This window comes from Larimichthys crocea, chromosome VIII (assembly GCF_000972845.2).
Source record: "Larimichthys crocea isolate SSNF chromosome VIII, L_crocea_2.0, whole genome shotgun sequence".
Taxonomy (NCBI): domain Eukaryota; kingdom Metazoa; phylum Chordata; class Actinopteri; family Sciaenidae; genus Larimichthys; species Larimichthys crocea.
Genome location: NC_040018.1, coordinates 32,425,623 through 32,436,942, shown reverse-complemented (window position 1 = coordinate 32,436,942; position 11,320 = coordinate 32,425,623). Strand labels below are relative to the sequence as shown.

Genomic DNA, 11,320 nt, shown 5'->3' with positions numbered 1-11,320 from the left:
ACAAGGAATTACAATGACTGATAAAATGACAATGATTACAATGACTGATAAAATGACAATGAAATGACAATGACTGATAAATTGTGGGGACAATGGATTACAATGGACTGAGAAAATGACAAAATTACAATGCTGATAAAAGGACAATGATTACATGACTGATAAAATGGACAATGAATTGCAAATGACTGAATAAATGACAATGAATCACAAATGACTACTCAATGAACAATTGAATTACAATGAACTGATAAAATGACAATGAATTACAATGACTGATAAAATGACAATGAATTACAATGAATGAAATAAATGACAAGGATCATGGGGACTGATAAAATGACAATGAGTAGTACAATGAATGATAAATGACATGAAATCAACAATGACTGACTAAGGACAATGAATTACATGACTGATAAAATGACAATGAATCACAATGACCCTGATAAATGAACAATGAATTACAATGAATGATAAATGAAAACAATTAATTCACAATGACGACGAAATGACAATGAATTACAATGACGATAAAGGACAAGAGTCACAAGACTGACGAAATGACAATGAATTACAGGACTGATAAAATACAAGAATTACAATGACGATAATAGGACAATGAAACACAATGACATGAAATAAAATGAAAGGAATAACAATCAATGATGAGGAAAATTAAACAACTGAATCACAATGACATGACTAAATGCAATAAAATTAGCAAGGACTTAAATAAAATGACAATGAAAGAAAAAATCAGCAAATACTGCACAAAAAATTAATAAAACACAAAAAATATAAAATCACAATGCCTAATAAATTGCCAATGAATTACAATGACAAGATAACATGACAATGAAAATTACAATAGATTATGAAATGACATTACAAAAGTAACAAATGACGTATAAGATCAAAGGACAATTAATACAATGACTGACTAGATAATGACAATGAATTACAATGCCTTTATAAACAAATGACAATGAATTACAATTACACTAGAATAAAATGACAAGGAAAATTACAATGAATGATAAAATGGACAATGAATCACAATGACTGACTAAATGACAATGAATTCAAAATGAACCTGAGTAAAATGACAATGAATCCAATGACTGATAAAATGGACAATGAATTACGATGAATGATAAATGACAATGAATCACAATGACTGACTAAATGACAATGAATTTAACAATGACTGATGAAAAAGGACAATGAATCACAATGATGACTAAATGACAATGATTACAATGACTGAGTGAAATATTACAGTAGCAGTGGAACCTGTGATAGAAGACAGAGAGACAAGTCTACCGTCAAGCAGCAATAATCAACTAACTATAAACTGTGATTGGAGATATGCAGCAATAATTAACAGCTGACGAATCACACTAACATGTCGCAAAACCATATCTTCATACAAGATCCCACCTGACAGTCCAGGCTAATACCATCCTCCTCCTCCTTCCGCCTCCTCCTCCCTCCTCCCCTCCCTCCTCCTCCATCGCCTCCACCTCCCGCATCTCCTCCTCCTCCTCCCATCCGTCGTCGCTCCAACCTCCTCCATGCTCCTCCATCCTCCGCCTCCCATCTCCTCCACCTCCTCCATCTACTCCTCCCCTCCATCTCCTCCTCCTCCTCCTCCTCAGGTTCCACTCCTTCCCTGTTGTTCCTGGGGTCAGGCCGTCCTCGTCGTTCGGGACATTAAGGGTTCCGACCTAGTCGGTCGGATCATAAGTGAGTTCCGCCCTCGATACAGAAAACACCAGAGAACGGGTTCTTGTACCCAGAAACATACAAACGGCCTCTCACAATATAGAACAAAGAGCCAAGAGGCAAGATGATCACACGAGGTAAACCATGCGCTGGCTTGCCCCACGTCAGGCGCTCCCCACAAGCCAGTCGACACTCCACAGCACCCTGAAAATGTCTCTGAGACTGTCTCGGAGCTGTCCTCCTGAGACTGTCCTGTCTCTGAGACTGTCTCGTAGAATGTCTTGAACGGTGCCCCGTCTCTGAACTGTCGCTCTGATAACTGGTCCTGGTCTCTGAGACTTGGTCTCCGAGAAAAAAAACATTGTCCTCGGAGACTAAGGGGGGGGCAGGTGTTATTCAGTTCGGACCGAGCCAGACGGAAAGAGTACTGGAAAACTCGCCGATAATCTACCTGTTGGGAATGTTGTGGGTGTGTTGTGGTGTGGTGGTGTGTGTGTGTAGTGTGGTGTGTCTGTTTATTTTCATGTTCCAAGCTTCTAAATCTGAGTACTGTCTGACTCACAATTTTACAACACTGCAAAACATGAAAGAGCCCAGACACGAGGAGAACAGAACAAGCAGATCGAGACAAGTATAGGAGGAAGACAACAGATAACAAGAGACGAAAACACAAAGACAGACACAAAACAACAAAGACGAACAACGGAAACAAAAAAGACAACACCATCTTACGCATAGAGGGGTACAGAGCCCTCTTACCAAGAGGAGACACAGTATACAGACACATGGACAACAGGAAGATACACGGGGCGATGGGAGCGTGTAACAGACACATACTAGACAACATACAGAACAACAGAACAAGACAGTACAATATACAGACATACATACGATACAACTACAGGACACATACAGACAGATGACACAGACAGATACACAATACATACAACTACATACATACAGGATACATACACAGACACATACATGACACAGACATAACACATACGGGCAAAACAATACAGAACCAACATACAGAAATACAGAAACATACAACTGCATAACAGACAGGTTGAAAAGTGACATATACGCATAACATAACATACAGATACATACAACATACAGACAATACAATACACAAACAGACACAGGACAGACAACACATACATACAGACACATACATACAGCAACAGACATATACCAGACATAGAACACACATACAGTACTATAACACAGAACAGCAGGTACAGAGACAACAGACACAGAGGCATAACAGAGACAGTAGACAACAGACACAGACAGACCAGACAAGACACAGACAATACACATATACAGCATAGACAGACAGATACAGACACAGACAGAGACACAGACAGAGACACAGACAGACAGCAGACAGCCGAGGACAGATACAGACAAGGGGCAGGGACAGACAGAGGACAGCGCGATACAGAGCACAGGACATACAGGGAGACGAAAGAGACAAAGAGCAGAGAGGAGGAAGGAGGAAAACAGACAGACACAGACAGACACAGACAGGACAAGAAGACATATACAATACAACAACGAGAACATACAGGTACAGGAGACGACAGAAGCAACAGATACATAGGAGACAGGACAGAACACACATAGCATACATAACACGATACATACAGGATACAATACATATACACATACGATGGGAGCACCATAGCATGAGCAGTATTCAGGGGCAGACGAGGGAAGGTGGGGAAAAATCCAAGACAGACAAATACTATCCACATCCAAGTACACATACATACATATACATACAATCCAATACAATACACCATACAAGTAACAATACAAAGACACAACATATACACATACATATACAAACATACAAAGATACACATACATATACCATACCTACAAAACAGTCATTTTATCATTCATTGTAATTCATTGTCATTTTATCATTCATTTTAATTCATTGTCATTTTATCAGTCATTGTAATTCATTGTCATTTTATCAGTCATTGTAATTGTACAATATGTTTGTGTTGATTTGTCCTGTACACGTGACATCTATTGCACGTCTGTCCGTCCTGGGAGAGGGATCCCTCCTCTGTGGCTCTTCCTGAGGTTTCTTCCACCTTTTTTCCCTGTTAAAGGTTTTTGTGGGCAAGTTTTTCCTCACTGGAACCGAGGGTCTAAGGACAGAGGGTGTCACTCCCTGTACAGATTGTAAAGCCTCAGAGGAAAATGGACTTTGTGACTTTGGGCTGTACAAATAAAATCTGATTAATTTGATTTGAATTATGTTCCCTGGATGTTGTCTGAACATTCTCTGAATGTTCTGACCTGTTGATGACCCTCCTGTGGACCACCTTCAGGATCACGATCCTCTGCGTGCAGTCCTTCAGGAAGTCTGTCATCTTGTTCTTCAGGACCGCCTTGGTTTCATGTTTGGCGACCACCTTCAGGTTGTCCCATGATGCTTTGCAGCGTCTCTCCAGCTGGACCAGGTTCTCCGACAGCAGCTCAAAGTCCACCTGAAAGAAAGGTGAGGGCTCACCTTGTTATAGCAGTGCACTCTGGGAAACAGGACCTTTATTTTGGTGGGAAACAGGGAACAGAACAGAGTTTTACTTTGGCAGAGCGAGTGATGGCGGGAATCTCTGAGTACACGTCCGAGCATTCTGGGTATTTTTCCACCACCAGGTTGCAGGTGTGATGAAGGAGAGACTGACGGTGAACCGTGTCCTTCACCTCCACCACCTTCTCCAGGTAACCCAGCTCGAAGCCTTTAGCCTGCACATGCACACACACAAACACACACACAGATGGATTAACAGTAATCTGTTTGTAGAAACACGTCTGTGTGAACTCGGTGAACTCTCAGCTGCTCTGACTTCATTCAGGATTAAATGTTTTGACCTGAGCTCTCTACAAACTGTGTGTAACCTTCATCAGGTGAGGACAGGTGAAGTGCAGACGAGTGTTTGGGTTCTCACGTTAGAGCTGTTCAGGAAGTTCCCGATGGCGAGCAGCGTTGCAAGTATCCTCCTGAAGGTCTGATTGGACGCCAGCTGCTCCATGCCCAGCTTCAGGTCAAACAGCGGCTCTGCAATCTCCTGCAGGGGGCGACACAGTCACAGTCTGAGCATGCTGCTGAGGAACATCACCTGTAAAGTCACCTAAAAGGTCACCTGTAAGATCACCTGTAAAGTCCCCTGGTCACCTGTAAGGTCACCTGTAAGGTCACCTGTAAAGTCACCTGTAAAGTCACCTGTAAAGTCACCTAAAAGGTCACCTGTAAGATCACCTTTAAAGTCACCTGTAAGATCACCTGTAAAGTCCCCTGGTCACCTGTAAGATCACCTGTAAAGTCACCTGTAAAGTCACCTGGTCACCTGTAAGATCACCTGTAAAGTCACCTGTAAAGTCACCTAAAAGGTCACCTGTAAGATCACCTTTAAAGTCACCTGTAAGATCACCTGTAAAGTCACCTGTAAAGTCACCTGTAAGATCACCTGGTCACCTGTACAGTCACCTGTAAAGTCACCTGTAAGATCACCTGTAAGATCACCTGTAAAGTCACCTGTAAGATCACCTGGTCATCTGTAAGATCACCTGTTAAGTCACCTGTAAATTCACCTGTAAAGTCACCTGTAAAGTCACCTGTAAGATCACCTGTAAAGTCACCTGTAAAGTCACCTGTAAGATCACCTGGTCACCTGTAAAGTCACCTGTAAAGTCACCTGTAAGATCACCTGTAAAGTCACCTGTAAAGTCACCTGTAAGATCACCTGTAAAGTCACCTGTAAAGTCACCTGTAAGATCACCTGTAAAGTCACCTGTAAAGTCACCTGTAAGATCACCTGTAAAGTCACCTGTAAAGTCACCTGTAAGATCACCTGTAAAGTCACCTGTAAAGTCACCTGTAAGATCACCTGTAAAGTCACCTGTAAAGTCACCTGTAAGATCACCTGTAAAGTCACCTGTAAGGTCACCTGTAAAATCACCTGTAAAGTCACCTGTAAGATCACCTGTAAAGTCACCTGTAAAGTCACCTGTAAGATCACCTGTAAAGTCACCTGTAAAGTCACCTGTAAGATCACCTGTAAAGTCACCTGTAAAGTCACCTGTAAGATCACCTGTAAAGTCACCTGTAAAGTCACCTGTAAGATCACCTGTAAAGTCACCTGTAAAGTCACCTGTAAGATCACCTGTAAAGTCACCTGTAAAGTCACCTGTAAGATCACCTGTAAAATCACCTGTAAAGTCACCTGTAAGATCACCTGTAAAGTCACCTGTAAAGTCACCTGTAAGATCACCTGTAAAGTCACCTGTAAAGTCACCTGTAAGATCACCTGTAAAGTCACCTGTAAAGTCACCTGTAAGATCACCTGTAAAGTCACCTGTAAAGTCACCTGTAAGATCACCTGTAAAGTCACCTGTAAAGTCACCTGTAAGATCACCTGTAAAGTCACCTGTAAAGTCACCTGTAAGATCACCTGTAAAGTCACCTGTAAAGTCACCTGTAAGATCACCTGTAAAGTCACCTGTAAAGTCACCTGTAAGATCACCTGGTCACCTGTAAGATAACCTCTAAGGTCACCTGGTTACCTGTAAGATCACCTCTAAGGTCACCAGGTCACCTGTAAAGTCACCTGTAAGGTCACCTGTAAAGTCATCTGTAAGGTCACCTGTAAGGTCACCTGTAAGGTCACCTGTAAAGTCACCTGTAAAATCATCTGTAAGATCACGTGGTCACCTGTAAAGTCACCTGTAAGGTCACCTGTAAAGTCATCTGTAAGGTCACCTGTAAGGTCACCTGTAAGGTCACTTGTAAAGTCACCTGTAAAATCATCTGTAAGATCACGTGGTCACCTGTAAAGTCACCTGTAAGGTCACCTGTAAAGTCATCTGTAAGGTCACCTGTAAGGTCACCTGTAAGGTCACTTGTAAAGTCATCTGTAAGGTCACCTGTAAGGTCACCTGTAAGGTCACCTGTAAAATCATCTGTAAAATCATCTGTAAGATCACATGGTCACCTGTAAAGTCACCTGTAAAGTCACCTGTAAAGTCACCTGTAAGGTCACCTGTAAGGTCACCTGTAAAGTCATCTGTAAGATCACGTGGTCACCTGTAAGTTCACCTATAGAGTCACCTGTAAGGTCATCTGTAAAATCATCTGTAAGATCACGTGGTCACCTGTAAAGTCACCTGTAAAGTCACCTGTAAGGTCACCTGTAAGGTCACCTGTAAAGTCATCTGTAAAGTCACCTGTAAGGTCACCTGTAAGGTCACCTGTAAAGTCACCTGTAACATCACCTGTAAAGTCCCCTGGTCACCTGTAAGATCACCTTTAAAGTCACCTGTAAGATCACCTGTAAAGTCCCCTGGTCACCTGTAAGATCACCTGTAAAGTCACCTGTAAAGTCACCTGGTCACCTGTAAGATCACCTGTAAAGTCACCTGTAAAGTCACCTAAAAGGTCACCTGTAAGATCACCTTTAAAGTCACCTGTAAGATCACCTGTAAAGTCACCTGTAAAGTCACCTGTAAGATCACCTGGTCACCTGTAAGATCACCTGTAAGATCACCTGGTCACCTGTAAGATAACCTCTAAGGTCACCTGGTTACCTGTAAGATCACCTCTAAGGTCACCAGGTCACCTGTAAAGTCACCTGTAAGGTCACCTGTAAAGTCATCTGTAAGGTCACCTGTAAGGTCACCTGTAAGGTCACCTGTAAAGTCACCTGTAAAATCATCTGTAAGATCACGTGGTCACCTGTAAAGTCACCTGTAAGGTCACCTGTAAAGTCATCTGTAAGGTCACCTGTAAGGTCACCTGTAAGGTCACTTGTAAAGTCATCTGTAAGGTCACCTGTAAGGTCACCTGTAAAATCATCTGTAAAATCATCTGTAAGATCACATGGTCACCTGTAAAGTCACCTGTAAAGTCACCTGTAAAGTCACCTGTAAGGTCACCTGTAAGGTCACCTGTAAGGTCACCTGTAAAGTCATCTGTAAGATCACGTGGTCACCTGTAAGTTCACCTATAGAGTCACCTGTAAGGTCATCTGTAAAATCATCTGTAAGATCACGTGGTCACCTGTAAAGTCACCTGTAAAGTCACCTGTAAGGTCACCTGTAAGGTCACCTGTAAAGTCACCTGTAAAGTCACCTGTAAGGTCACCTGTAAGGTCACCTGTAAAGTCATCTGTAAGATCACCTGTAAGGTCACCTGTAAGGTCACCTGTAAAGTCATCTGTAAGATCACGTGGTCACCTGTAAGTTCACCTATAGAGTCACCTGTAAGGTCACCTGTAAAGTCATCTGTAAAGTGACCTGTAAAGTCATCTGTAAAGTCATCTGTAAGATCACATGGTCACCTGTAAGTTCACCTATAGAGTCACCTGTAAGGTCACCTGTAAGGTCACGGTGAGAACCTGTCCATGTTTCTGTGGGTAAACGTTCTTGCAGACAGACGTACCTGACATGAGGTGACCTCTAAGGTGTTCTCGTATACCTGTACACTGTGTGTACTTCAGGGGACTCTGTAAATGTGAGTTACCTTCTCCAGGGCCTCGTAGTTGAGTTTGAAGGCCCAGAGCTGCAGGCGGGGGGTCAGGGCACTGATGGAGGCCAGGCTGAACAGGAACTGCTCCGCCGTGCCCAGAGGAACGTCAGGATTGGCCAGCTGAGCCTCCTGGATCTTCTGCTTCTCCTCGTCTGTTGGGGTCATGGTCAGGATCTTCTGCTCGGGACAGAGGACAGTCAGCTGTTAAATCATGTGATCAAAGATAAACATCAGACAGCACCCTCTGCTGACAGGAAGTGGGTGGTACCTCGATGCCCTCCTTGCTGATGGCGAACTCGTCAAAGTTTAGGATTGCAGTCTTGATGACATGGACCGCCGGCAGGACGGTCATTCCAATGTTGATAGCATTGCTCCTCTTCGGGTCCAGAACCAGAATCTCAGTCTTCTTCGTCTCGGGTCCTTTCTGCACGCAGACGTCTCATTAAGGATGAATATTAATGACGACTGACGATAAAACATCAAATACAAACTGTTTGAATCAGGCCTGGTTACCTTGGCGATGGGCAGCTCTTTGGCTTTGGACTCAAACAGGTGTTCGAGGCGGGACGTGTCCACCGCCACCTTGTCCAGTGATGCCCACACTGTCCCCCGACCAAAGCGACACTTCTGCGGCCCGTCCGCCTGCTTCAGCTCCTTCCAGAACAGCTTCACCGTCTTTTTCTTCTGCTTCTGATTGGACGATGGTGGAGGAGGAGCTCCTGGTGGAGGGGGAGGAGGTGGGGGAGGGGCCACACCTCCTGGTGGAGGGGGAGGAGGTGGAGGAGGAGGAGGACCTGCCATGCCCGGGGGAGGAGGCGGAGGAGGAGGGATGCCGGAGAAGCAGGCGGCGGCCCGGCTGGAGGAGTCGAAAGTGTCCATGTCGAGGACATCGATGTCCTCCTCGTCCAGCAGGTCGGAGAAGTCGAGGTCTTTGATGCGCAGCGCGGCAGCGCTTGGCTGCAGCTGCTCCCAGGCGTCGGCGGGCCCGCCCAGACCGAGCGGCGTCATCTGGGTCGTCTCCAAGTGCCGGGCGTGGCTCTCCACGTCGATGCTGTTCTGCTGCCGGACGCTCCGGTTCTGACGATGCAAACAGAACACATTAAATAAACCCCTCCCCCAAAGACTGACTGTCCAATCACAGTGCAGCAGCAGTGTGTTCTGACCTGTTGTTCTTCAGCCAGCCTGGCCAGCGCCGCCTGGGCGGAGCCTTCCAGCCCCTCCAGCTCCGCCCTGCGGGAGGTGCTGCTCTCACTGGGACAGGAAGCCTCGACTGAGCGCGCTCGGAAGCTCGACAGACACTCCAACACCCGACCACGACCACCCAGATCTCCACCTGAGGAGGAAACAGGAAGTCAGATCATCATCACCATCATCACCAACACCATCATCTTCATCATCTTCATCACCATCATCATCACCATCATCATCATCTTCATCATCATCACCATCATCATCATCATCACCATCATCATCATCACCATCATCATCATCATCACCTTCATCACATTCATCATCATCATCACCACCATCATCATCACCATCATCATCACCATCATCATCATCATCATCATCATCATCACCATCATCATCATCACCTTCACCATCACCATCATCTTCATCATCATCACCATCACCATCACCATCATCATCACCATCATCACATTCATCATCATCATCACCACCATCATCATCACCATCATCATCATCTTCATCATCATCATCATCACAGAGATGCACGGCACTCGCTCACCGGGCAGGAAGCTGCCTTCTTCTTCGGTGGTGTCGGGTGGCGCAGCAGCCGTCGGGCTCAGCGGCGCCGTGGTGGAGGTTTTGGAGTAGAGCATATCGAGCAGGAACTTCCTGTCGTTGGACAGCGTGCTGCACTGACGCTGCATCGGAGCTGCAGACAGACAAACATGAACTTCCTGCTCCACAGGTAGGGAGCAGGGGATTGTGGGTAGACTTACCGGGGTCATTGTGGGAGGAGTCTGCGTGTCCGTTGGAGTCGCTGGACGCCGCGGCTGCAGAGAAAACCAACGTTTCAGTGTCTGATCCATCCATCCATGTACTGATCTGTTTCCTGTTTACTCACCTTCAGACGAGCCGCCGCCGCCGCCGCCCTCCTCTGCAGGCTGCAGGCTCGGGGTTATGACATCATCAGACGAGGACAGCCTGGACTGGCTCAGGTGTTTGCTCCTCCTCTTCTTCTCCCACTGCGTGACCGCCAGGCTGCGCAGGAAGGCGTCTCTGCAGACAGGAAGCCAGGTGAGACAGAGCCAACATGGCCGCCATGCAGCAGCTCCACACCGATGACATCATCGAATTCACAGATGACATCATCGAATTCACAGATGACATCATTACTGAATCATCAATCGATTGACAGGTGAGATGAACCAACACTGAGATTATTCTGCACTGCAAACCCAAACGACCAGAACCAGAGCCACCAGCAACACACACACACACACACACACACACACACACACACACAGTAAGGTTCAGTTCAGGTCCTGGTTCTGGTCCAGCTCTCAGCCCTGTGTTTAGTGGCTGCAGCAGCGTCACATAATTCACAGTTTAAAGTTCTGCTGCAGTTTCTATTGTTCTGATGGACCACAGGAGAACAATAGACCCAGACCAGGACCAGAGCTGGATCCAGGAACAAAGCAGCAGGAGGTCAGACAGGAAGACGAGCCGCCACATGCTGGATCATCTGAAGAGGTTTCACTGGGTCAGGAGGACGGACAGGTGAACAGAACCTGACAGGTACGACCAAGTAACTGAGGCAAGCTGCTCATCACACACACACACACACACACACACACACACACACACACACAGCGGGCCCAGCAGAAGCAGCAGAACCCGAGCTCAGCTCCCAGCATGCAGTGGGGCTGTTCAGTACTTACTCAAACTTCCTCAGAACCGGTTTGTCCAGATTTACATCAGAACTGCAGAGACACACACACAGAGCTGAACACACACACACACACAGAGCTGAACACACACACACACACACACACAGAGCTGAACACACACACA

General features: G+C 45.7%; 1 protein-coding gene across 4 annotated transcripts in view; it reads right to left on the bottom strand.

Annotated features, from left to right (window-relative positions):
• Window positions 1–11,320, bottom strand: part of fhod1 (formin homology 2 domain containing 1) — a 21,390-nt gene that overhangs the window by 4,181 nt on the left and 5,889 nt on the right. For all 4 annotated transcript variants that reach the window (XM_027281204.1, XM_027281206.1, XM_027281205.1 and 1 more), the window contains 10 exons: window positions 10,371–10,525; window positions 10,246–10,299; window positions 10,029–10,178; window positions 9,442–9,611; window positions 8,792–9,355; window positions 8,547–8,702; window positions 8,273–8,455; window positions 4,704–4,823; window positions 4,339–4,500; window positions 4,051–4,241 (listed from right to left, as the gene is read on the bottom strand). In XM_027281204.1, the coding sequence (XP_027137005.1) occupies window positions 4,051–4,241; window positions 4,339–4,500; window positions 4,704–4,823; window positions 8,273–8,455; window positions 8,547–8,702; window positions 8,792–9,355; window positions 9,442–9,611; window positions 10,029–10,178; window positions 10,246–10,299; window positions 10,371–10,525 (1,905 nt within the window). The remainder of the gene's footprint in view (window positions 1–4,050; window positions 4,242–4,338; window positions 4,501–4,703; window positions 4,824–8,272; window positions 8,456–8,546; window positions 8,703–8,791; window positions 9,356–9,441; window positions 9,612–10,028; window positions 10,179–10,245; window positions 10,300–10,370; window positions 10,526–11,320) is intronic.